The following is a 26,847-nucleotide window of genomic DNA, read 5'->3' as shown; positions in this document are numbered from 1 at the left end:
GGTGGTCCAGGTGGGTCCAGGTGGGTCCAGGTGGGTCCAGGTGAGTCCAGGTGGGTCCAGGTGGGTCCGGTGGTCCAGGTGAGTCCAGGTGGGTCCAGGTGAGTCCAGTGACCTCATGTTGGCTCAGACTAAAGGATCAATGAGGCCACTGGGGTTTCCATGGCGATGCAGAGCTCCAACCATCAAGAGGGTTGCCATGGTGATGTGAGATGGATCACCAGGAATTGCTCAGATGTTTTCCTCCGGATCTTTCCAGGTTTTTCCAGGTTTGTCCAGGTTTTACAGCATAGAAACCAGGGAGCAGGTGAACCTGCTTCACCCTTCAAGAACTGCCCCAGGTCTATAACTGCCCCAGGTCTATAACTGCCCAGGTGTTTGCCCCCTCCTGGTTGGTTCTAGTGCCAGTTAATTTGCTGGTCTGCGTTTTGAGTGAAAGATAAGATTCATGATTCATAATGGATGATCATCATCTCCATGCATCCCGTTCTGTTTCTGGGTTCCTGTCACTTTAAGGCTTCATGATGTCATCACCACGTTCTGTTTCTGGGTTCCTGTCCCTTTAAGGCTTCATGATGTCATCACCACGTTCTGTTTCTGGGTTCCTGTCACTTTAAGGCTTCATGATGTCATCACCACGTTCTGTTTCTGGGTTCCTGTCACTTTAAGGCTTCATGATGTCATCACCACGTTGTTTACTGGTCATTTGTCACATTAATCAGTTATGATTAATCACATTAAGCTGATTACTGGACAAACAGTTGTCAACCAGAGCTCAGAGTTGGATCCACTTTATGTTCTATTCTATAAATATGTTTTGAACATTTTGTTGATGATCTGCTGCTGAAGGTTCACTGGAGAGAAGAATATTGCAGAAATAAGGAGGAAGCATCGCTGCAGGTTTTAACTGGATATTTATTCAGTGTTGCATCAACTTCTATAATGTCGATTGTTGCAGCAGACGACTAGGGTCACTGATCAAAGACATGATAATCAGTCTGGTTGAGACAAAAGCTCAGTGATGATTTTGACTTTATTCACTGAAAGAATTATAAGTACTAGAAGCATGTAGACAGTTAAACATGATATGACATCATAACCTCATCAATCTGTGCAAGTTAAGTTTTGTTTTCCGTTTCTAAACGCTTCTTTTTGACTCGCACCTTCATGATTTGTCTGTTGAACTTAAAGGCTGCTACGCTGGCTGTTAGGGGGGCAGCCATTTTGAAAATCATTTCATGTACGATAAAGACGATCTGGTCCTTTTGTCTCCCTGCAGCCTGACAGCCGAGACCCGACTGGTTGGACGGGTCTCTCTTGAGTTTGGAGATGAATATCTCTTGGTCATATCGTGAGGACTGATCTCTGCCATGATGTGCAGCAACAGAGTCAAGTCGTACATGAAGTTTCCCCTTTTCATCGGGTTCTGGTGGATTTGCCATGATCCAGTGGATCCCATCAGGACGGAGCCGGACGAAGACCAATAGGAGCTCCAGCATGTTTAGTTTTGTTTAGTTTAGTTTGTTTTAGTTTAGTTTGGTTTAGTTTAGTTTGGTTTAGTTTATGTAGCACCCCACTGCTCGTCACCTAATAACTGGGACAAGAACTCCAACTCACTGATGGGGTGCTATTTGGGTTCGTTAAGTTCTGGTAGATACCACGCAGGTTTACCTATGTAGAGTAAATTGTTACTCAGCCAATCACCTTACCCAACTTTGATGCAACATAAATAACTCCAGGCAACCAGCTAACTGAACAGTTTCTTTTAATAACAACTTGAGGAAATAGGGTTTTAGCTCACAATGCCCCGAAATAATCAAAGGAACTGAACTTGAGCAAAGTTATTAATTCACAAAAGTAAAGGTTTCCCAAAATAAAATAAGCCGAAAAGGCTCTTTTCTTTTCAGTCCCTTTTGTTTTCCTCACTTTAACTTTTTGTGTTTTAAGGAAAAAACCCACCTTACTTTAACCTATGTCTTAATACAACCAAAATGTAACTTTAGTCACCAACAGAACTCCATACATTTACCAAAAAATTACCGTTTTAAACAATATCACACATGGGCCCATACTCTCACACACACACTGTCCGGTACCGGTTAAAGTTTCCGTTGCAGGCCTGATGAAGCTAGGGTGCGATGGCGTCCCGACACTCCTCTTCTCTCAATTTGAACCAGAAAATAACTCAAACCTGCTCGCTCCGCCGTCGTCCTCACCGTCAAGGTTGCTTCGCGAGTCCAAATTTCTTTGGCAACTTTGCCACGCAAGTTGCAGGACTACTCCTCCATCGCGCTGAAATCCATGTCGCCGTGTTTCTAGGTTCCTCTTCTCGGATCAACCGCAGTTTTTCCTCCTTATTTTCTCCACAGAACCCTTGGGCTGGTATCCTACACTCCGTGTGCAGAATCACTGGTACAAAACATCCAAAAAATACAGTTCTTTCTCCAACCTTAACTTCTAGAAACATTAGCATCGGCCTCCATTAACTTCCTCCCTCCCTTTCTCCCCCGCGTTCTTTTCGCTTCTCCTTCCCATAATCCCCTTCTACTGGGCCTTTTTTTCTGTGTTGAGTTCACTTGTCCCTCGTTAATTTAAACTACCTTTCTGTTTTGTCACGTCTTGGACTTTTGATGATCTAGGTGAGATGCTCATTGTAACATTCTTCTTGCATTGATTTTCTCAGGATAAAACTCTGGATATCTGAAGTCTGACGTCGTATGATTGCTCTTTCTCCCTGGACACATATACAGACGCAAGAATTCGGGACAAAGAAGAATTAATTAAAGAGCTGTTGTGAGATACTATTGTTTATCTATAGTAACAGCAGTTTGGGTTCCTGCCCACTGGGGCGCTCTAAAGAACTATACAGTGATAAACGAGTTCGAATAAGAGTATGTTCATGTTGTTAGTGGAAGGCTCGTGCTAATAAAGCAAGCCCGACTTTTCAACTGTTGATGGCTACACTCGTCTTCCCTCATTTCATGACAAGAGCTAAATCAAGTTATTCCTCTTTTTAATTCTTAACAGTATGTACTTAACAGTATGTACTTAACAGTATGTACTTAACAGTATGTACTTAACAGTATGTACTTAACAGTATGTACTTAACAGTACATACTGTTAAGTACATACTTAACAGTATGTACTTAACAGTATGTACTTAACAGTACATACTGTTAAGTACATACTTAACAGTATGTACTTAACAGTATGTACTTAACAGTACATACTGTTAAGTACATACTTAACAGTATGTACTTAACAGTATGTACTTAACAGTACATACTGTTAAGTACATACTTAACAGTATGTACTTAACAGTATGTACTTAACAGTACATACTGTTAAGTACATACTTAACAGTATGTACTTAACAGTATGTACACAAGAACCTACTGTTAAATATGTACTGGCTTTCTGCCAAAGTTTTCTTTGGCTTTCTGCTTTTTTCATCATTTCTCCCATTACTACTGTGTTTAGTTTAGTTTGTTTTAGTTTAGTTTGTTTTAGTTTAGTTTGTTTTAGTTTAGTTTCGTTTGTTTTAGTTTAGTTTGTTTTAGTTTAGTTTCGTTTGTTTGAGTTTAGTTTGGTTTAGTTTGTTTTAGTTTAGTTTGTTTTAGTTTAGTTTAGTTTGGTTTAGTTTGGTTTAGTTTGTTTTAGTTTGGTTTAGTTTAGTTTGTTTTAGTTTAGTTTAGTTTGTTTTAGTTTAGTTTGTTTTAGTTTGGTTTAGTTTAGTTTGTTTTAGTTAAGTTTCGTTTAGTTTAGTTTAGTTTGGTTTAGTTTAGTTTAGTTTGGTTTAGTTTAGTTTGTTTCAGTTTGGTTTAGTTTAATTTAGTTAGTTTTAGTTTAGTTTGTTTTAGTTTAGTTTGGTTTAGTTTAGTTAGGTTTAGTTTAGTTTGTTTTAGTTTAGTTTGGTTTGGTTTAGTTTAGCTTGTTTTAGTTTAGTTTGGTTTAGTTTAGTTTGTTTTAGTTTAGTTTGGTTTGGTTTGTTTTAGTTTAGTTTGTTTTAGTTTGGTTTAGTTTGTTTTAGTTTAGTTTGGTTTAGTTTCGTTTGGTTTAGTTTAGTTTGTTTTAGTTTAGTTTCGTTTGGTTTAGTTTAGTTTGTTTGAGTTTAGTTTAGTTTGGTTTAGTTTGGTTTAGTTTGGTTTAGTTTAGTTGCGTTTGGTTTGGTTTGTTTTAGTTTAGTTTGTTTTAGTTTAGTTTAGTTTGGTTTAGTTTGTTTTAGTTTGGTTTAGTTTGTTTTAGTTAGTGTTTTAGTTTAGTTTAGTTTGTTTTAGTTTAGTTTGTTTAGTTTGGTTTAGTTTAGTTTGTTTTAGTTAAGTTTCGTTTAGTTTAGTTTAGTTTGTTTTAGTTTAGTTTAGTTTGGTTTAGTTTAGTTTGTTTCAGTTTGGTTTAGTTTAATTTAGTTAGTTTTAGTTTAGTTTGTTTAGTTTAGTTTGGTTTAGTTTAGTTAGGTTTAGTTTAGTTTGTTTTAGTTTAGTTTGGTTTGGTTTAGTTTAGCTTGTTTTAGTTTAGTTTGGTTTAGTTTAGTTTGTTTTAGTTTAGTTTCGTTTGGTTTGTTTTAGTTTAGTTTGTTTTTGTTTAGTTTGGTTTAGTTTAGTTTGTTTTAGTTTAGTTTAGTTTGTTTTAGTTTAGTTTGGTTTAGTTTCGTTTGGTTTAGTTTAGTTTGTTTTAGTTTAGTTTCGTTTGGTTTAGTTTAGTTTGTTTGAGTTTAGTTTGTTTGAGTTTAGTTTCGTTTGGTTTAGTTTAGTTTGTTTTAGTTTAGTTTAGTTTGGTTTAGTTTAGGTTGTTTTAGTTTAGTTTAGTTTGGTTTAGTTTCGTTTGGTTTAGTTTAGTTTGGTTTGTTTTAGTTTAGTTTTGTTTGGTTTAGTTTAGTTTAGTTACGTATAGTTTGGTTTGTTTTAGTTTAGTTTGGTTTAGTTTGTTTTAGTTTAGTTTCGTTTGGTTTAGTTTAGTTTGTTTTAGTTTAGTTTGTTTTAGTTTAGTTTAGTTTGGTTTAGTTTCGTTTGGTTTAGTTTAGTTTGTTTTAGTTTAGTTTCGTTTGGTTTAGTTTAGTTTGTTTTAGTTTAGTTTGTTTGAGTTTAGTTTAGTTTGGTTTAGTTTCGTTTGGTTTAGTTTAGTTTGTTTGAGTTTAGTTTCGTTTGGTTTAGTTTAGTTTGTTTTAGTTTAGTTTGGTTTAGTTTCGTTTGGGTTAGTTTAGTTTGTTTTAGTTTAGTTTAGTTTGTTTTAGTTTAGTTTAGTTTGGTTTAGTTTGTTTTAGTTTAGTTTGTTTTAGTTTGGTTTAGTTTAGTTTGTTTTAGTTTAGTTTCGTTTGGTTTAGTTTAGTTTGTTTTAGTTTAGTTTAGTTTGGTTTAGTTTAGTTTGTTTTAGTTTAGTTTAGTTTGGTTTAGTTTAGTTTGTTTTAGGTTAGTTTGTTTTAGTTTAGTTTGTTTTAGTTTCGTTTGGTTTAGTTTAGTTTGTTTTAGTTTAGTTTCGTTTGGTTTAGTTTAGTTTGTTTTAGTTTAGTTTGTTTGAGTTTAGTTTAGTTTGGTTTAGTTTCGTTTGGTTTAGTTTAGTTTGTTTTAGTTTAGTTTGTTTGGTTTAGTTTGTTTTAGTTTAGTTTGTTTTAGTTTTGTTTGGTTTGTTTTAGTTTAGTTTAGTTTGTTTTAGTTTAGTTTAGTTTGGTTTAGTTTGTTTTAGTTTAGTTTGTTTTAGTTTGGTTTAGTTTAGTTTGTTTTAGTTTAGTTTCGTTTGGTTTAGTTTAGTTTGTTTTAGTTTAGTTTAGTTTGTTTTAGTTTAGTTTAGTTTAGTTTGTTTTGTTTTAGTTTAGTTTAGTTTGTTTTAGTTTAGTTTAGTTTAGTTTGGTTTGTTTTAGTTTAGTTTGGTTTAGTTTGTTTTAGTTTAGTTTGTTTTAGTTTAGTTTGGTTTGGTTTAGTTTAGTTTGTTTTAGTTTAGTTTAGTTTGTTTTAGTTTAGTTTAGTTTAGTTTGTTTTAGTTTAGTTTAGTTTGGTTAAGTTTGTTTTAGTTTAGTTTGTTTTAGTTTGGTTTAGTTTAGTTTGTTTTAGTTTAGTTTCGTTTGGTTTAGTTTAGTTTAGTTTGTTTTAGTTTAGTTTCGTTTGGTTTAGTTTAGTTTAGTTACGTTTAGTTTGGTTTGTTTAGTTTAGTTTGGTTTAGTTTGTTTTAGTTTAGTTTAGTTTGTTTTAGTTTAGTTTAGTTTGTTTAGTTTAGTTTGGTTTAGTTTAGTTTGTTTTAGTTTAGTTTAGTTGTTTTAGTTTAGTTTAGTTTGTTTTAGTTTGGTTTAGTTTAGTTTGTTTTAGTTTAGTTTGTTTTAGTTTAGTTTAGTTTGGTTTAGTTTGTTTTAGTTTAGTTTACTTTGGTTTAGTTTCGTTTAGTTTAGTTTGGTTTAGTTTAGTTTCGTTTAGTTTAGTTTGTTTTAGTTTAGTTTGGTTTGTTTTAGTTTTAGTTTAGTTTAGTTTAGTTTGGTTTAGTTTAGTTTAGTTTGGTTTAGTTTGTTTTAGTTTAGTTTGTTTTAGTTTGGTTTAGTTTAGTTTGTTTTAGTTTAGTTTTGTTTGGTTTAGTTTAGTTTAGTTACGTATAGTTTGGTTTGTTTTAGTTTAGTTTGGTTTAGTTTGTTTTAGTTTAGTTTAGTTTGTTTTAGTTTAGTTTAGTTTGTTTTAGTTTAGTTTAGTTTAGTTTGTTTTGTTTTAGTTTAGTTTAGTTTGTTTTAGTTTAGTTTAGTTTAGTTTAGTTTGGTTTAGTTTGGTTTAGTTAGTTTGGTTTAGTTTAGTTTGTTTTAGTTTAGTTTACTTTGGTTTAGTTTCGTTTAGTTTAGTTGGTTTAGTTTAGTTTCGTTTGGTTTAGTTTAGTTTGTTTTAGTTTAGTTTCGTTTGGTTTAGTTAGTTGTTTTTTAGTTTAGTTTGTTTTAGTTTTGTTTAGTTAGTTTTAGTTTAGTTTAGTTTAGTTTGTTTTAGTTTAGTTTAGTTTGGTTTAGTTTGTTTTAGTTTGGTTTAGTTTAGTTTGTTTTAGTTTAGTTTCGTTTGGTTTAGTTTAGTTTGTTTTAGTTTAGTTTCGTTTGGTTTAGTTTAGTTTAGTTACGTTTAGTTTGGTTTGTTTTAGTTTAGTTTGGTTTAGTTTGTTTTAGTTTAGTTTAGTTTGTTTTAGTTTAGTTTAGTTTGTTTTAGTTTAGTTTGTTTTAGTTTAGTTTGTTTTAGTTTAGTTTGTTTTAGTTTGGTTTAGTTTAGTTTGTTTTAGTTTAGTTTGTTTTAGTTTAGTTTAGTTTGGTTTAGTTTAGTTTGGTTTAGTTTAGTTTGTTTTAGTTTAGTTTGTTTTAGTTTAGTTTAGTTTGGTTTAGTTTGTTTTAGTTTAGTTTGGTTTAGTTTGTTTCAGTTTAGTTTGTTTTAGTTTAGTTTAGTTTGTTTTAGTTTAGTTTGGTTTAGTTTGTTTCAGTTTAGTTTGTTTTAGTTTAGTTTAGTTTAGTTTGTTTTAGTTTAGTTTGGTTTAGTTTGTTTTAGTTTAGTTTGTTTCAGTTTTGTTTGTTTTAGTTTAGTTTAGTTTAGTTTGTTTTAGTTTAGTTTCGTTTAGTTTAGTTTGTTTTAGTTTAGTTTAGTTTGGTTTAGTTTAGTTTGTTTTAGTTTGTTTCAGTTTAGTTTGGTTTAGTTGTTTCAGTTTGTTTGTTTTAGTTAGTTTGGTTTAGTTTAGTTTGGTTTAGTTTGTTTTAGTTTAGTTTGTTTCAGTTTTGTTTGTTTTAGTTTAGTTTAGTTTAGTTTGTTTTAGTTTAGTTTGGTTTAGTTTTGCTGCCGCTGCACAGATTCAGTTTCACCAGCTTTAAAAAAGGTCACAGAACTAAATCAGGTTTTCCATATTTTTCCCAAATGTTTCTTCTCGTCTTCTCGGTTTGGTCAGAAGCTGCTGAGAGCGCGTGCAGCTCCGATCTTCCCCGTGACCCCTGACCCCGCTGCTGATGCAGCTGAAATGGGACTCCGTGTTTCCACCAGAACAAAAGGCGCCACGCTGCGCGGCACAAACAGCTCCAGGACAAGCGGGCCGTGTTTCCAGAACTCCGTCTCCCCATAAATCCCGGAGGCGAGCCGCCGTGGGGGGTTTGATCGCGGAGCCGCCAAGCGCCATGCCTCTGCCCCGACGCCACTCCTCCTTCCTGGGACAGTCGTCCTCCGAGCACCCGGCCGCCGCCTCCGGTTGTAGGACGAGCGCGGCGGGTGCAACGATGCCCCGCGGCGTGCCGGTGGGGTCGGGAGCCGCCTGCGCCCTGGGGACGCGCGTTTCCCGCCGGGCTCTGGGCATTAGCAGCGTGTTCCTGCAAGGGATGAGGAGCTGTGCCGCGCCGGTGCTGCCCCGGGCCGCGGGCGGCGGCGCCACGGGCCTGAACAGCTGCCTGATGGAGTACCGGGACAAAGTCCGGGCGCTGGAGGAGCTGAACCGGCAGCTGGAGCAGCAGATCCGCCTCAGCTGGACCGCAAGGCGGCCGGCGCCGGGGCCTGGGGGCCGCTGCGCAGGAGGGGATATCTACCGGCAGGTAGGGGGCTGAGGCCGGGGTCAGGGGTGAGGCCGGGGTCAAGATCCTAAACTGTGACGTCCCACATGCTGCAGGTCAGTGAAGCCATCCTGGAAAACGCTCGGCTGATGCTGCAGACGGAGAACGTTCAGGCCAACGCAGAAGACTTTAAAGAAAGGTCAGAACCCGAACAGAACCTGAGTAGAACCTGAACAGAACCAGAACAGAACCAGAACAGAACCCGAACAGAACCTGAGCAGAACCAGAACAGAACCAGAACAGAACCAGAACAGAACCTGAGTAGAACTTGAACAGAACCTGAGTAGAACCTGAACGAACCAGAACAGAACCTGACAGAACCAGAACAGAACCTGAGTAGAACCTGAACAGAACCAGAACAAACCAGAACAGAACCCGAACAGAACCTGAGTAGAAGCTGAACAGAACCAGAACAGAACCTGAACAGAACCAGAACAGAACCTGAGTAGAACCTGAACAGAACCAGAACAGAACCTGAACAGAACCTGAACAGAACCAGAACAGAACCTGAGTAGAACTTGAACAGAACCTGAGTAGAACCTGAACAGAACCAGAACAGAACCTGAGTAGAACCAGAACAGAACCCGAACAGAACCTGAGTAGAACCAGAACAGAACACTGGCTGTGATTCCAGTGTTCTGCTCAGAAATAATGTTGATATTTTAGTTTGTTGCCATGAAAGAACCTCAGTGAGTCTCTGGTTCTGATTGGACCAATTCAAACGTTCATTAAGTCACCAAACATGATCAGCAGTTGCTGCTAATCAAAGCAACTTTGATTTCAGGATCTCATGTTTCAGGAACTTTGAACCGTTTCACACATTTTTCAGACACGAACTAAACTAAACTAAACTAAACTAAACTAAACTAACGGCTGAGATTCATCCAGACTGGTTTTATATCAGGTTGGATTTCTGCTGGTGACCCGGTTCATCAACCGGATCATTGAAACACGGACTTTCTGAAAAACCTTGTGGGTCGGAGATCCAGGCAGCAGAAAGAGGAAATGGTTTGATTTTTAATTTCTTCTAGGCTTTTATAGTTAAGTTGTTAAATTGGCTGCAGCATTTAGTTAAATTTAGATTAAAATCCAATGAAGGTTTTATGATTTCTGTGTTAATAGCTGCAGATCAACCCATGATGATGATGATGATGATGGCAGTGTGTGCGTGTTTCTCTGCGCGCGTGTGTGTGTGTGTGTGTGTGTGTGTGTGTGTGTGTGTGTGCAGGCTGGACAGCGAGGCGTCCCTCAGGGCGGCGGTGGAGGACGAGGTCGGCTCGCTCCGCCGGGTGATGGAGGAGGCGGCCGTGACGAAGGCGGAGCTGGAGGAACAGATGGAGAGCATGAGTGCGGAGCTGCGGCACCTTGAGAGCCGCCATGAGCAGGTTCTGCTGGATCCCGATCGGAACCACAACCGGCAGTGGGCCTCTGGTGACCGGACTGTCCCTGTCCCCGCAGGACGTCCGCGCCCTGTACAGCCGGACCGCCGGCTGGACGTGGACGAACCCGACGCTCCCGTGGAAAACTGGTCTGGACCGGATCCTGGCCCATCCGGACCCACTGGGAGCAGCTGACGGAGCGGAACCGGGCCGACACCGACGGCTACCTGGAGTCCAAGGTGAGGCCGGGTCAGAGGACCGGCCGGACCGGCCGTCCCCTCCGTCCCCTGACCCCGTCCTGTCCGTCCCGCAGGAGGCGCCGTGCGCGGCCAGCCGTCTGAGTGCGGAGGAGCAGCGGGCGGAGGCCCTGAAGGCGGAGTGCGGCGACGTGAGCTGCAGGATCCAGAGTCTGCAGGCTGAGACAGAGTCCATCAGGGCGCTGGTGAGACCAGCGGCGTCACGTCCAGGGTCGCCCAGAACCCGACTTATTGACCTTCTGACCTCTGGTCCCGTAGAAACGAGGCCTGGAGAACTCGCTGAGCGACGCCCGCCACTGGCACGACGTGGAGCTGCAGAACCTGGGCTCCGTGGCGGCGCGGCTGGAGGCGGAGCTTAGCGACGTGCGGAGCGAGATCGAGCAGCAGCGCCGCGACTTCGACAAGTTGCTAAGCAACCGTCAGCGGCTGGAACAACAGATCAGCCTGTACCACGGCGTCCTGGACGGAGAGGAGGCCCGCTTCCTGCCCAGCAACACGCCGCCGTGAGTCCTTTCAAAATATCATTTTAATTATTTCTAAATCATTAAAAAATCTATTATTTGAATGTCTTTCTTAGACAGGAACCCAGTTCCTCCATCATCATCATCATCGTCACAGTTCTGATGAATATAGCTGATTCTCCTGACTCATCAAATCTTGAGTCTGAAAAGAAGCGTAGAAATGGAGTTCAGCCATTAAATCTGCTGCCTTTGGTGAAGCATGAGCCTCTTTTCACCCACTAAAAGTCATGACGTCATGTGACGTCACATGACCGGCTGCGTGTCGCGTCCGCACTGGACCGGGACTCCTGGCCAACATGGAGTCCAGCCTGATACTCAAGTTTAACCAGTTTGGCTGTAGGAGCAACATGTAGCAGCAACATATAGCAGCAACATGTAGCAGCAACATATAGCAGCAACATGTAGCAGCAACATATAGCAGCAACATGTAGCAGCAACATGTAGCAGCAACATGTAGCAGCAACATATAGCAGCAACATGTAGCAGCAACATATAGCAGCAACATATAGCAGCAACATATAGCAGCAACATGTAGCAGCAACATATAGCAGCAACATGTAGCAGCAACATGTAGCAGCAACATGTAGCAGCAACATGTAGCAGCAACATGTAGCAGCAACATGTAGCAGCAACATGTAGCAGCAACATATAGCAGCAACATATAGCAGCAACATGTAGCAGCAACATGTAGCAGCAACATATAGCAGCAACATGTAGCAGCAACATGTAGCAGCAACATATAGCAGCAACATGTAGCAGCAACATGTAGCAACATGTAGCAGCAACATATAGCAGCAACATGTAGCAGCAACATGTAGCAGCAACATGTAGCAGCAACATATAGCAGCAACATGTAGCAGCAACATATAGCAGCAACATGTAGCAGCAACATATAGCAGCAACATGTAGCAGCAACATATAGCAGCAACATGTAGCAGCAACATATAGCAGCAACATGTAGCAGCAACATGTAGCAGCAACATATAGCAGCAACATGTAGCAGCAACATATAGCAGCAACATGTAGCAGCAACATATAGCAGCAACATGTAGCAGCAACATGTAGCAGCAACATATAGCAGCAACATGTAGCAGCAACATGTAGCAGCAACATGTAGCAGCAACATATAGCAGCAACATATAGCAGCAACATATAGCAGCAACATGTAGCAGCAACATGTAGCAGCAACATGTAGCAGCAACATGTAGCAGCAACATGTAGCAGCAACATATAGCAGCAACATGTAGCAGCAACATATAGCAGCAACATATAGCAGCAACATGTAGCAGCAACATGTAGCAGCAACATATAGCAGCAACATGTAGCAGCAACATGTAGCAGCAACATGTAGCAACAGGATGTAAGTGGGAGTTCAGTTCGTTTGAACAATCTGATTGGTCAGGATTTGTATGGCTGACCTGTTGGCTCCGCCCACCAAATGAAACCCATTCTGACGGCATTGCAGCTCAGAAAGGCTCCGCCTTCCTCAGTCACAGGACAGGAAACTGTAACTAACAGTATCTCACCTGTACAGGTGTTTGTGCTGAAGCATCCCCTGAGGCTCCGCCCCTGCAGAACCTTCTGGACCGGCCGGCCCCCAGGCCCAGTGAAGAGTCCGGTTCCCGGGTCGTTAAGGAGCCTCTGTCCGCCATCAGAACCACCCGGTTTGACCAGAACAACACGTACAACATGTAAGACGAGCAGAACCGCTGGAGACCAACACGGACCCGGTTCTGATCGGGTCCAGGTGGGACTGATCCGACACGGTTGGGCTGAAATGCAGTGCGAGTGTGATGAGTCCGAAGACCGATTTGGACCTTATACTTCTGGTTCTGCTCCAGACTGGACTCCTCATGTTCTGGACTCCATTTCCTGTTTGTCGTTTTCAAAATAAAAGTGACTGAAGGTGAATCTGATGTGTTCAGGTGCCTTTCTGAGAGTCCGAAACATGAAATCAGCTGTTCTGGTTCTGATAAACCCAGTTCAACAGAACCCGGTCTCCTTCCCAATTACTGATCAGACATCACCATGGTAACGGAGAGGATAACCTGGATCAGCAGAAATCAATAACATTTGATCGATCAGGAATCAGTAACTGATCATCCAGACGTCTTCAGAAGGAATAAAGTGCTTTAATATTGAGATCAATCGATCAATCGATCGATTGATCGATGCGTCACCATGACGAATTCAGCTGGACGATAAATTTTGAGACCATAATAACATCAAAGCTAAAAAACCGTTTAATAACCAAAATAAAGAAAAACAACAAAATGGATCAAGAGTGAATGTTTTAGTCATGATTCACCAGCAGCAGGGAGATCTGAGCATCGCTGCAATTCAATGTTCTGAAAATCTGAAATGGTATTTAATGAAAAGCAGGAGGCTCACAAACAAACGTCTGGAAATGTTTCAGTTCAATAAAGTTTCACTAAAGTCGTTTTCATTTTCTAGGCGTCGATGCATCAAAGTTTATCTTACTGTATTAAAGCTGGTCGTGTGATGTTGGTATGATGTCACAGACAAAGTGGACTGAACACGTTTCCTGAATAAATTATTTATATTAAATTATCGGAACAACACGGCCGCGCACTGAGCTGTGCATGCGCTGCTAAACCAGCGTCTGTCACCTGGAAACGTCCTGGAAGCACCTGACCAGGTGCTGATGATGTCACCTCCACCATCTGATGTGCCTGAAGCTCCGCCTCCTCCGTCTGTGGGCTCAGTGACTCCACCCTGCAGGTCATGAAGCCCCGCCCCTCCAGGTGCTGTTGCTACAGCTAGCAGCTCTATGGGATTCCCTCTGACCAATCAGAAGCCGGTAAATTATCGTAGCAGCTGCTGCAGGCTCTAGAGTTTTTCCCAGAATGCCGAAGGAGGCGAGCCTCTCCGTCCTACTGAGAAGCTCTGGTCAGCGCCGGAGGCCCCGCCCCTCTTAGGCGGGTTGCAGCAGGACGCAGCCGACGCCGACGCCGCCCTCGTGACACGCCATGGGCGCCATGAACATCCAGCGGTTGGTGTCGGGGTTCAGCATCTCCACCGAGCTCAGGTTGGACTGGCCGTCGTAGCCGCCCACGGCGTACAGCCGGCCCGCCGTCGACACCAGCGACACCCGGCTGCGCCGCGTGTTCATGGCCACCAGGAGGCTCCACTGGCCCGACACGCCGGACAGCACCTCCACGCCGCTCAGGAAGCCGGAGCCGTCGTAGCCTCGGCGACGTACATGTGGCTGCCGAGCGCGGCGGCGCCGTGACGGCAGCGCTTGTTGAGCATGGCCGGCGCCGGGTGCCAGCGGTCCGTGTGGTGGTTGTAGTACTCCACCTGCAGGGGGAGGAGTCACACAGGTGAGGTGAGCCCAGCAGACGGCGAACGGCGGCGGAGCGGCACTGACCGTGTTGAAGATTTGCAGGCCGTCATGGCCGCCCGACACGAAGATCCGCCCGTCGAACACGGTGACGCCGGTGGCGCTGCGACTCACGCTCATCTCCGTCACCACGCTCCACCTGAGGAGGAAACACGGTGAGTCACATGACAGGAAGTCGCTACGCTGGCGCTACGGACGCCCCCTGCTGTCTGAGCAGCAGATAGGTGGGAGATCAGGTCAGCAAGACTCACCTGAACTCAGGTAAGAGAGAGAGACCATCATCTTCATCATCTTCCTCACAGACCGCCCACCAAGAAGAACTCACCTGTCGGTTTCTGGAGAGTAACACTCCACAGAGTTCAGAGAGGACTTCCCGTCGTATCCGCCGCAGACGTAGATATGGCCGTCGATGACCACGGTTCCCATGGCGCTGAGGAAGGCGGCGTCGGGTTATCGATCGGGTTACTGATCGGTCGTTCCGATCAATAGGCGCGCCACTGACCTGCGCTGGCTGTTCATGCTGGACACCTGAGTCCAGCCGTCCGTCTCCGGGTTGTACACCTCCACCGTGCTGAGCCGCGATTGGCCGTCGTATCCGCCGATGGCGTACAGCAGGCCGTTGACGACAGCCACGCCCACTCGACTGCGGGCCGTCCTCATTGGCTGGCAGCGCTCCCAGAAGTTCCCCACCGGGTCAAACACCTCCACCAGGTTCAAGGAGTCACCTGACCAGGGAGAGGACACTCAGCTCCACCTGGACTCTGCAGCGCCAGCTCAGGTGAGAGAGGCGGAGCTACCTGAGCTGTTGAGGCCGCCCACGGCGTAGATGAGCCCCGAGACGGAGGTGCAGCACCGCGGCCGCGTCTTAAAGGAGGGCAGGTGAGGGCGGCGCTCCAGGACCAGGTGGAAGTCTTTGGCCTCATCCACCAGGTCCCTGATGGGAGATCAACACTGATCAATAGACAATCAATAAAGTGATAACAGCACCCGATCAGAACCTGACTGTTGCGAGTCCAGATCTCCTGCACCGTCTTGGTGCCTCAGGTACGCTGCGCCTCACCTGCACCTGTGGCAGCAGCGAATCAGCTCGTCCTGCTGGACGCGGTCGGACAGGAAGCGCGGCTGGCAGAGAGGAAGTCGGATCTTGGCCAGCAGCTCTGGCAGCAGAGTCTTCCTCTGGTCCCGGTTGTGGTGGACCCAAGCCAGCGCCGCCTCGAACACCTGCACAGGTAAGGCGGGACGGTGAGCGAGCCACGGCGGCGGTGAGCAAGGGAGCGAGCGGCGCCGCCTCACCTGCTCCTCGGCCTTGACGTTGAGCTCGTCGCAGCCCATCAGCTCCAGAACCTCCTCGGCCCGCAGCGCCAGGAACTCCTCGGACAGCGCCGCCTCCACGAAGTGGCGCTGCAGGAAGCCGTTGGCCGCGTCGTACAGCGCCGTGCACATCATGGCCTCCGCGAACTGACGCACGCCCAGGCAGTTCTTGGGGTGCAGCCTGGAACAAGAAGGGACCGGTCGCCACGCAGACGTCAGCTGACGTGGCGGCTGACGTGGCGGCCGTCGTACGGAGCGCGTGCGGAGGAGCTCACCTCTCCTGCAGGAAGGAGCAGCAGGCGTCCTTCACGTTCTGCAGCTGCAGGAAGCTGGAGCCAATCAGCAGCGCCTGGACGTTCTGCTGGTCGATGGCGACGCGGCCGCTGTAGGCGAAGTTAATGAGAGCCTCCAGGGCGCTGCGGCACAGACAGCTACTGGTCAGACTCAGACTCGTACTTTATTGATCCCTTGGGAAGACTCCCTCAGGAAATTGAAGTTACCAGCAGCTTACAGGCAGAAAAGTGGCACACAGTGCGCAAAATACTAAAGAATACAACAAATACAAATTAAAGACACTAAATGTGAGTAGCCAAAACCCTAAATTAAGCAAAAATAAGCAAGGAATAAGAATATAGGTAAAATATAAATAAAAAATATATAAATACAACACAAGAGAAAATATAGAAATTTGGCGGATAGACTGGGAACGGACCGAATGCGAACCTGGTCCTCCTGGTTCGTACCTGGGGTCCATGCCCTGCATCAGGATCTCGTCCTGCTTGCGCTCCACCATGTCGTTGGTGAACATGGCGTGGAAATACGGGATGGAGGCGGCCAGGACGATCCGGTGAGCGCTGAACTTATGTTCCCCGACCTGCAGACACGAGCCGGGTCAGAACCAGAACCATCGCACCTCCAACTCCATTAACAGCTGTGATCTGATCGATGAAAGCTCATTAGTTGCTATGCAACAGGTCAGGTAATCCACTTCCTGTCTACTGACAGGTGTAATCACGTGACCTGTCACCTAAAATCGATACCAGCCCTATCAGCTGTTTGTCAATGGTCTGTCTTGTTAGCTAGTTAGCATCCAGTTAGCATTCCAGTAGCTCGTGAGCTAACCGCTAGCCTCGCGCGCCTCGCTTACCTTCAGAGTGACGTCACACAGCTTGCCTTGACGTCGGATCTCCTCCATCACGACGTAGCCTCTCGCGGGCAGGTCTGGGACGGAGAAGTGAACCAGGTCCTCGAGTTCTTCGCACACGGAGTCTCCCATGATGACCTGGAGGCGGACCGAGTCCTGCGAGCCGCCGTACGCACACTTCCGGCGTAGCGGGGCAAGACGTCAAAATAAAAGCTCGGAGCCAGTCTGGCCCGTTTTACCGCTGAAATGTTCTGCTCGGTTCTGGAGGTTCGGTTTATCTGGACTTTAGTTCCGAATTTGCAGCTCAGAACAAATATATATTCTGGTGTTGGGTCCGGTTCTGGTGTTCGGCTTTCTGAAGATCCGAACCGTGAAAACTTCTCCCAGCCGAGAGCGACACCTGCTGACCTGAAGGCGACACTGCAGCCTCGCCTTCCTGCTGATCCGGACGGGTTCTAGTCCGGACGGGTTCCGATCAGGACCGTTCCAGTCTGGTTCGGTTTCTCGTCTGGACGGGTTTTAACCAGGACTGGTTCCGGTCTGGACAAAACCGCAGGAAGGCTGAGCAGAACCAAATGATCTGGTTCTTCTGGGTCGAGCTTCTCCAAAGCAATCCAGATATTAACAGAGATCAGATCCAGATGGGCTCGGTTCTGACCCAAGACTTCTAACGTTCCTGTTCTCAGTCAGGTTCTGGTCCTCACCTGTTCTGGTAATGCGGGTCAGCAGGTCTCGCAAGGCCCGATTGTTTCTGACTGGTCGAGAAACACTGAGGCCATGTGGAACTTCATGGACCAGCAGCAGAACCTGTTCTGGAAGAATCGGATCAGAACCCCATCTGGGTTTGGACCTTTTCCTGAGGCTGAGCTCAGTTCAGCACCATCTGCTGATGGTGAACAGAACCTTTCCAGAACCGGTAAAGGCGAGCACCCGGATCAGAACTTTGTGGAAGCCCCAACGTTCACCCGGTCCTGCAGAAACATGATCCGGACGGGTTCCAGGTCTGGTTCTGGAGTGATTTTATTTATTAATTTTATTCCAAGAGGAGAACCAGAACCAGCCGGTCCAGAACCGATTTGAGACATCGGTGGATCGGACAGACCCGGGTTGTCATGACGAGTCAGGTTTCCCGTCGGGAGTGTTTGGACGGGTCGACCCGGGCCGGTGGACTGGGTCGACCCGGGCCGGTGGACTGGGTCTGAGCGGACCGGGTCCGGTGGATCCGGTCCGCTCAGCCAATCAGAGCAGCTTCACAACCTTTAAACAGCTGCGGAAAACATTTATTCATTTGGACCCGGCCCAGTTCTGTTCAGTTCTGAGAATTCGTGTCGGGAACGTTCAGGATCGTCTGTCCAGGAGAACCGAGGTCGGTTCCGGTCCAAACCCAGTCACAGCAGTCCCGTCCGAACCAGAACCACTCGCTCTTTGTTCCCCGATCCGGATGGAGTCAGTTTCGGTCCAGATCCGGACCGGCAGAACGTTCGGTTCTGACAGGAAGCCCGGCTCGGCCCGGCTCGGCGCAACCTGCAGGAGAAGAAGGGTTTCCATGGATACGGGCGGGTCTTACGCCGACAGGTCGCTGGCGTCGAAGCGGTCCTGGTCGTAGACCTCAGCGGCCACCTTGCGGCCCCCGAACCAGCGGTTGTTGAGCGCCTGGATGGCACGGTTCCGGTGCGCCGCCTCCGAGAACTCCACGAAGATCTTGACGATGACGTCGGCGTCGTCCTCCTCGCCCTGCCGCTCCTGGTAGATGATGACGCGCCGCACCTGGCCGAACTTCCCGCACTCCTCCGTCACTTCGCCCTCCAGGTCGTCGTCGATGTCCTCGGGGCCCACCATGTTCCTCAGCACCATGACGGTGGACTGGGGGCAGAGGGCAGAGGTCAGAGGTCGGGCCGAGGCCCGGTTCACATCGGGTCGGGCTCACCTCCTGCTTGCGGAGCAGCTTCCTCATCACCATGTGGCGAGCGCTGCTGCCGCTGATGCTCATGTGCTCTTGCTCGCTGAGCGGCTCCGACGCCGCCTCCTGCTGCGCCTCCAGCTGAGACTCCGCCTCCTTCCTCCGGGGCTCCGAGCCCGACGGAGGCGTAGCCAAAACCGGGTTCACCAGTCCCACCTGGGGCAGGCCGACGCGCGCCGGGGTCACACCTGAAGGGCAGCCGGCGGTCAGCGATAGAGGAAGAAGGGAGGACCGGGAGCACCGGCGGCGCCCGCTCACCTGTGATCACTCCTGGCGCCTGGGCGGCCATGACAGCCTGCGGGAGTCCCAGCTGCTGGGAGAGGAGCGTCGGGCCCGGCCAAAGGTCCGAGCAGCGAAGCTCCGACCGGATCCTGACGAACCAGAGAGAGACTGAGGCAGTAGGAACGCCACCGGCCACGCCCACCCAGCCACGCCAGGCTAACCCACCCAGCCACGCCCACGACCCCACCCAGCCACGCCCACCCGGCCACGCCCACCCAGCCACGCCCACCTGGCTACCCCACCCGGCCACATTATAGCTATTCCTGTAGCTCTAGCTTCATAGCTATAATGCGGGTTCAGCCCTGCTAGGAAGGCTCACCCAGATTTAGTGGAAAGTTTGAACATTTTTAACATGGACTTAGATTATCACAGAGCCTACCTTAGAAATAAAACATGAAGTAAATATATTGCATGGTTTAACATTCACCAGTTTACACAAATGGCAATGACTGTTATTAATATGGAATTCCTTCATTCTGTCAAAAGTAAGATGGCTCCCAAATCTCCCACTTTTGTTTTGAAGGTTTCCTGAAGGCCAGATGGAAATGAGGAGAGACGGATTCACAGCTGAATCTCTGAATCTGGGGCGGATCTCCTGGGGGCTGGCGACTATGAATTCAATAAATAGTTATGGGAAATTGGACATTAAGCGCATGAATCTCTTTTCTCCAAGAACATTGAATGCAGCACAATGTCCCCCAACACCTTCTGCCAGATCTAGATTGTTTTCTAGATCTGGCCCTCTCTGGATCTAGAACTCCTCATCTAGAAGACATGAAAAATAATCCATGTGCATCTAAATATATGTATATTATTTAGTATTAATTAGAGGTGTGCTGATCAATCAAATTGGCCGATCATACATTGATCAGAATCACTGATCAATGTCTCTATTGCCGATTGCCTGTCTCATTTCTTGGCCTGCGTGTTAGGGTCGGGGTCAGGGTCGGGGTCAGGGTCGGGGTCAGGGTCAGGGTTAGGGTTAGGGTTGGGGTTGGGGTCGGGGTCAGGGTCAGGGTTAGGGTTGGGGTCAGGGTCAGGGTTGGGGGTCAGGGTTGGGGTTAGGGTTGGGGTTGGGGTCGGGGTCAGGGTCAGGGTTAGGGTCGGGGTCAGGGTCAGGGTTAGGGTCGGGGTCAGGGTCAGGGTTGGGGGTCAGGGTTGGGGTCAGGGTTGGGGTTGGGGTCAGGGTCAGGGTTAGGGTCGGGGTCAGGGTCGGGGTCAGGGTCGGGGTCAGGGTCGGGGTCGGGGTCAGGGTCGGGGTCGGGGTCAGGGTCGGGGTCGGGTCAGGGTCAGGGTCAGGGTAAACAAGCAGTTGACAGAGTTTGTCTCCATCGAGGCTCAACGCAGAAAAAAAGCCAACAGGTAGAGCAGCATCACTGTCAGAAAGCTAAAGAAATGACCCAAAAACTCATTTAAATCAACAAGCTGGCGGTGAAAGACGCTGGTTCTGGTCCGACTGGACCGCCGCTACCGGTAGTAATATTTCATCGACCACCGGCGGTGAACTCTCACACCAAACAGCTGCTTAAAGCTGCAGCATGCAACTGAAACAGGAAATATTTTGTATTTGTAATGAAACTTTTGCTATGTCCGAACGTAAGACGGATAATCAATAATCAATCTCTTCTGCCTCCTCCTGCATTCAGCTCAGTCAGAACCAACCAATCAGAACAAAACAGCCATGTTCTCAGGAAGTTTGGATTTAGTAACTCAGGATTGTTATTGATGCAACCTGTTGAACAACATTGAATGAATGTTTCTTCTTGTACTCAACATTATTTGATATAGGCAGTGTTATGAGATTTATTTGACTTATGTATAAGAGCCTTCCTGTTTCATATCATCTTACTGATTGCAGGTTTTTCAGTTGTCCTTTGGACTGAGTAGATGCTGTAGTGTTTTGTATGTTTTATGTCTAAATTAGGTGAATCTATTGCCAGATAATTTTTCCATTTTGGAAGACCACATATTGCCATTTATTCCTAATGCCAAACATTGACAGCCAGTCCAGGTGATCGGCAGATTGGCCTCATGGGGGTCGGTGTCGGAATCGGCAGCAACAAACCTAACTAGTAGTGGCGCCCCCTGGAGGAGGCCTGAACGGCGAAGCAGCAGAAAATGCTGGGATATAAACAACCGCTATCGTTTTGTCTTAATTTTTTTTTAGTTGGATATTCTTTAAAAACGGAACATTCATAATAAGCTACACAGACATTTTGAGCATTTATACCTCAATGGTTTGACATGAGATGTCAGTTCTCCTGTCATGCTTGAACATTTCAAACATTCCTCTGAATGTTGTAAAATGTTCGACGTTAAACTCGGTTCTTCAGATTTCCCTGGACAGAATCAGATTGACGAGAATAAATTGTTTTAGATCGTCATATTCATCAGCATCAAAATATTCACGGTGAATTTCCCCCATAAGGCTTGGCTGTGCCCGAACCCGCTAGCCTGACCCTGACCCTGTCCCTGACCCTGTCCCTGACCCTGTCCCTGACCCTGTCCCTGACCTTGTCCCTCCATGATGTACCTGAGCTGTAATCTTGGCGCTGGCAGCAGCAGCAGCCACAGCGGCCGCCGCAGGAAGTCCTCCAGCAGTGGTGGGGGTGAGAAGAGGCATGGGCGGAGTCACGGCCTTCCCCACCCTAAGGTACTGCCCCCCAGGTCGAACAGGTTCATGGAGGCCACGGCGTCCTGGGCCGACTGAGGCTTATCGTACTCTGGACACACAGAGGACAAGCTGATTTCACAGAGCTCGCCGCATCACGTCCAGAGGACCAGAGCGGACCTGACACCCGGCCGGCCTCACCGATGAAGCCGTAGCCTTTGTGGCGCCGGTGGTGGGCTCGCGGGCCAGCATGCAGGACTTGATCCTGCCGAAGGCCTCGAAGACGCTCTTGATGTCCTCGTCGGAGAGGTCGGGGTGGACGGACGCCACGTAGATCCTGTTGAAGGCCCGCGCCTCCTCCGCCAGCTGGTCGATGATTGGCTGAGCCTGGCCAATGTTGCTGGGCCGGCCGACCTGCAAGACAGCGCGCAGGGATAAAGATGGGCGACGTCACATGATCAGCAGCCCCTCCCTGCTGCCGGCGAGGGAGGGGCGTGGCCTCTCAGCGTTCAGAGGCACTCCACTGGGAACGTTGAACTGAACTCAGCTTCCCTAATGATTGGGCTTTGTGTTCTTGGTGTTTTGGTACGTGTGCAGCTGAACTGGTTTTCCTGGTGATTACTGGGAAGGCTGGTTTTCTCTTTTCTAATGCATCGTAATGTCACCAGTTCACGGTTAACCGGGTGGTTCCTGCTCTGGCCCTTTCCATGGTCAAAAATTCACTGATGGCTAGGCCTGTTGCGATAAACCATAAATCAATTAATCGGACGATAAGTTAAAACTATCGACCTCATTTTATTTATCGGCTATATCGTGTCATCATTGTCAAGACCTGAGAGACACATTAGCCAACAGAAATCCTCGCTATAACGGTTCAATCGAATCGTGTGGTGTCAAATAATAAACCCAGTTCACTAATATTGGAACCAGGCATTAATCAATTCCTGACTACAATCTACCTGCAATGCATGTGGCTAGTCTCAGTCTGACTGAATGAAAATCATTATAAACTATTTATGTCACGTTAACGAAGAACAGCTGAAAAGTTTCCGGGTTTTCTGGTAGAGATTTCCCTCCAACTCCTCCCCTAGTTATTTATATTTTCTTTGCACAAACTGTTGAATAAACATTCATGTTGTTTCCGATGTCTGCTGGACTTTGGGTTGCATCGTGTCAGCTGTTCGGGATTCCCTCCGTGTTTCCCCTCAGAAAGCAGGAGGAGAATCCGCGCTTTCTGATTGGCTACTGCGTCACTCTCCCAGTCTGGATAAATCCTTGATTTAGATCAGAGCAACGATCTACCGTAACACACGACGATCTACCGTAACACAAAACGATCTACCGTAACACACAACGATCTACCGTAACACACAACGATCTACCATAACACACAACAATCTACCGTAACACACAACGATCTACCGTAACACACAACGATCTACAGTAACACACAACGATCTACCCTAACACACAACGATCTACCCTAACACACAACGATCTACCGTAACACACAACGATCTACCCTAACACACAACAATCTACCCTAACACACAACGATCTACCATAACACACAACGATCTACCGTAACACACAACAATCTACCGTAACACACAACAATCTACCGTAACACACAACGATCTACCCTAACACACAACGATCTACCATAACACACAATCTACCGTAACACACAACGATCTACCGTAACACACAAGGGACAATCTCAGAACGAAGAACGTTCTCAGATTGTCGTTCTGGGTAAAAAAATCCTGTAGTTTGAACTATTGCATCATTCAGTCGGATTCTTCTCTATTTAAATCTCATTGTTACTGAAGCCCAATATACTATACAGACTTCATAATCTGCACTCTTTTGGTTGAATGCAGTGTTTATTTCCACTTTGGCTTCATGTTGTTTAGTTTTTATTTAAGTACATTTATTGTTAATGGAGACTAAGAATCTATTTTATTTGTGGTTTTGGTTGTTTTATTTATTTTGTGTACCAGTCTCAGTGTTAAGTGTCTTTTGAAAGTAAAGTGTATCTATCTATCTTTGGCAGGAAATCGTATGTATTGTTACATAATTTCCATTAAATTGATGTAAAAAGGTCTTCAAACAATATTATCGTTTATCGCAAGAATTTTTGAGATAATTTATCGCCCAGCAAAATCTGTTTTCGTGACAGGCCTACAATTTGAAACAGTAAATAAAGACCCACAAACTCAGACAACAAGAATAACCCTAAATAGAGAAACCGGCTCACCTTGATGTTCCTCCCGCCCAGAACCACTGAGTTCATCTGTTCCAGAGCCAGCTGGGCCGCTTCAGGAACCTCATACTCCACGAAGGCAAAGCCCTGCAGAGACAGAACTGATCAGGGAACTAGAGAGGGAACCAGAGAGAGAAACAGAGAGGGAACCAGAGAGAGAAACAGAGAGAGAACCAGAGAGAGAAACAGAGAGGGAACCAGAGAGAGAAACAGAGAGGGAACCAGAGAGAGAAACAGAGAGGGAACTAGAGAGAGAAACAGAGAGGGAACTAGAGAGAGAAACAGAGAGAGAACCAGAGAGAGAAACAGAGAGGGAACCAGAGAGAGAAACAGAGAGGGAACCAGAGAGAGAAACAGAGAGGGAACCAGAGAGAGAAACAGAGAGGGAACTAGAGAGAGAAACAGAGAGGGAACCAGAGAGAGAACTAGAGAGAGAAACAGAGAGGGAACTAGAGAGAGAAACAGAGAGGGAACCAGAGAGAGAAACAGAGAGGGAACTAGAGAGGGAACCAGAGAGAGAACTAGAGAGAGAAACAGAGAGGGAACTAGAGAGAGAAACAGAGAGGGAACCAGAGAGAGAAACAGAGAGAGAACCAGAGAGAGAAACAGAGAGGGAACTAGAGAGAGAAACAGAGAGGGAACCAGAGAGAGAAACAGAGAGGGAACCAGAGAGAGAAACAGAGAGGGAACCAGAGAGAGAAACAGAGAGGGAACCAGAGAGAAAACAGAGAGGGAACTAGAGAGAGAAACAGAGAGGGAACCAGAGAGAGAAACAGAGAGGGAACCAGAGAGAGAAACAGAGAGGGAACTAGAGAGGGAACCAGAGAGGGAAACAGAGAGGGAAACAGAGAGGGAACCAGAGAGAGAAACAGAGAGGGAACCAGAGAGAGAAACAGAGAGGGAACCAGAGAGAGAAACAGAGAGGGAACTAGAGAGGGAACCAGAGAGAGAAACAGAGAGGGAACTAGAGAGGGAACCAGAGAGGGAACCAGAGAGAGAAACAGAGAGGGAACTAGAGAGAGAACAGAGAGGGAACCAGAGAGAGAAACAGAGAGGGAACCAGAGAGAAACAGAGAGGGAACCAGAGAGAGAAACAGAGAGGGAACTAGAGAGGGAACCAGAGAGAGAAACAGAGAGGGAACTAGAGAGGGAACCAGAGAGAGAAACAGAGAGGGAACCAGAGAGAGAAACAGAGAGGGAACCAGAGAGAGAAACAGAGAGGGAACTAGAGAGGGAACCAGAGAGAGAAACAGAGAGGGAACTAGAGAGGGAACCAGAGAGGGAAGCAAAGGGGGAACCCCAAGGTTCTACGGCTGCCTCTTGGACCTTATGCTTCATGGTGACCGAGTCCCAGGACATGTCGATGCTTTTGATTGGACCAAAGGGAATGAAGGCCTGCCTGATGGTGTCCTCGCCCAGCTCGTAGTAGATGGAGCCCACGTAGACCCGGCACATGATGGCCAGAGCACGCTGGCGTTGCGCTGCCACCTGGTGGACAGGAGGAGCAGAGGGAGCAGGTCAGCTTCCACCTGGGTGAACGCAGCCTTGGCGGTCTGTCCGCCACAAGGATCCCACTTCTCACGCAGCCTGAATGTTTCCCATGTTTCACCCAAAAATCTGGCTGTGGAGCCAAAGCTAGCAGAAGAATCCAGACGGTAAATCTAAACATCTGAAATGATAATAATGAAGTGACGGAAGCAGTCTGACTCAGTGAACGCATCCCATCCCACCCCACCACTGACTCCAAACAGAACCGGGTCAGAACCGGGTCAGAGGCTACAGCCAGTGCTCCGCTGAAAGCCGCTGCTGTAGTGTGCTATCAGCTTCCTTCGTCAGCTGACCGTGTCGCTCTCAGCAACTTTAAAACCCATCCAGAGACGGCAGCCATCTTTATAGTCGCAAACAGAGTGATGCTTGTCACGGCTACTTCTTCTGTCGTTTGCGGTCGGAAACCGTTCACACAGAACTTTGACTGGGTCGCAGTATTTATTATTAGCATGAACGACTACGCAGTAAAGACCGGATTTTTAGAGAAAATGAAACATCAAGAGCTGATGGAAGAAGAAAGCCGATGAACTGCAGAAAAATTACATCCTGGCAATAGACTAACAGAACCTGAACAGAACACAATCATACTCACCGACTGCAGCGGCGACAGAGCGTCCCCGAAACCCATCGTCAGAGGAGCCATCTGAGGGAGGAGAACAGACTATCACAGAGGAGGTAAAGGGGCGTGGCCTCAATGTGGGCGAGGTCTCGATGTGGGCGTGGCCTCTGGGAGTTACCTGCAGGCTGGTGAGCTGCTGCTGCTGCACCAACGTCTGCTTCACCAGCACACTCTTGATGCTCTGCTCCATAGCATACTTTTAGCCTGCAGGGAGAACCCAGAGAGTTTAGCGACCAGAACCACAGGTTCTGGTTCTGACCCGTTGTAACAGATTGACCTTCTGCAGCGCCTCCTGCTGGTTGGGGGTGAGCGGAGGCAGGCCCAGCTTAGGGGTGGGGGTGGCGGTCTGTCCGTTCTCCATGATGAGAGGCGGCCCTCCCTGTGAACCAATCAAAACACACCGACTGGTGATGACATCATCGATCAGAAGAGGCTTGGACCTGGTTGTCTATGAACAGTTCACTGAGCTGCTGACTGACTTATTTATCTGTGAACAGTTCATTGAGCTGCTGACTGACTTATTTATCTGTGAACAGTTCACTGAGCTACTGACTGACTTATTTATCTGTGAACAGTTCACTGAGCTGCTGACTGACTGACTGACTTATTTATCTGTGAACAGTTCACTGACCAGGTGTTTAACAGCTCTCGTAGCTCCAGGCCTGTTAGCATTAGCTTATCTTTCCTCCAGTTCCTGTTCTTACCGCAGAAACCGCCGCAGCCATGCAGCTTCTTCCGGTTCCGCTGCCGTCCCACTCCGTAATTCTACGAGCTGCTTCTCCGGATCTTTGAAGTTATCTCCGACCGAACCGAACCTAAAACCTGCAGAAAGTTCCTCAAGTACTAGCATCTGTACACTGCCCGGAACACAACAACGCTACCATGATGTCACTTCTGAGAGAAATTTCAGAATAAAAGCCCTAATGACTCAGTTTGGTCGGACACAGCTGAGGTCGGTCCGGCGGTACCAGGGGACCTTATGACGTCACCATGTTACGTCGAAGCTGGAGCTCAAAGAACATTCTGCAACCAAGAACGTTCATCTGCTAGCTTGTGTT

The 26,847-nt window shown here is 46.6% G+C and overlaps 1 protein-coding gene and 2 pseudogenes across 1 annotated transcript; 1 reads left to right on the top strand and 2 right to left on the bottom strand.

The window, feature by feature from the left end:
- The first annotated feature begins 8,091 nt into the window (after positions 1 to 8,091).
- LOC129356726 (phakinin-like) lies at positions 8,092 to 10,921 on the top strand (annotated as a pseudogene).
- A 1,875-nt stretch (positions 10,922 to 12,796) lies between these two features.
- LOC129356736 (kelch-like protein 18) lies at positions 12,797 to 16,717 on the bottom strand. Its single transcript, XM_055026291.1, is given in 11 exon segments — positions 12,797 to 13,897; positions 13,900 to 14,005; positions 14,076 to 14,187; positions 14,374 to 14,478; positions 14,551 to 14,773; positions 14,846 to 14,982; positions 15,109 to 15,269; positions 15,342 to 15,540; positions 15,635 to 15,775; positions 16,103 to 16,233; positions 16,507 to 16,717. Coding segments are annotated over 11 exon segments (1,722 nt in total). The 5' UTR covers positions 16,636 to 16,717; the 3' UTR covers positions 12,797 to 13,619.
- Positions 16,718 to 17,611: 894 nt separating this feature from the next.
- Positions 17,612 to 26,660, bottom strand: LOC129356735 (poly(U)-binding-splicing factor PUF60-like; annotated as a pseudogene).
- Positions 26,661 to 26,847: the final 187 nt, after the last annotated feature.

This window comes from Poeciliopsis prolifica, unplaced genomic scaffold (genome assembly GCF_027474105.1).
Source record: "Poeciliopsis prolifica strain line A6 unplaced genomic scaffold, Auburn_PproV2 SCAFFOLD188, whole genome shotgun sequence".
NCBI classification, from domain to species: domain Eukaryota; kingdom Metazoa; phylum Chordata; class Actinopteri; order Cyprinodontiformes; family Poeciliidae; genus Poeciliopsis; species Poeciliopsis prolifica.
Note: the sequence above shows the minus strand (reverse complement) of the source record. Positions and strands in the feature narration are given on the sequence as shown.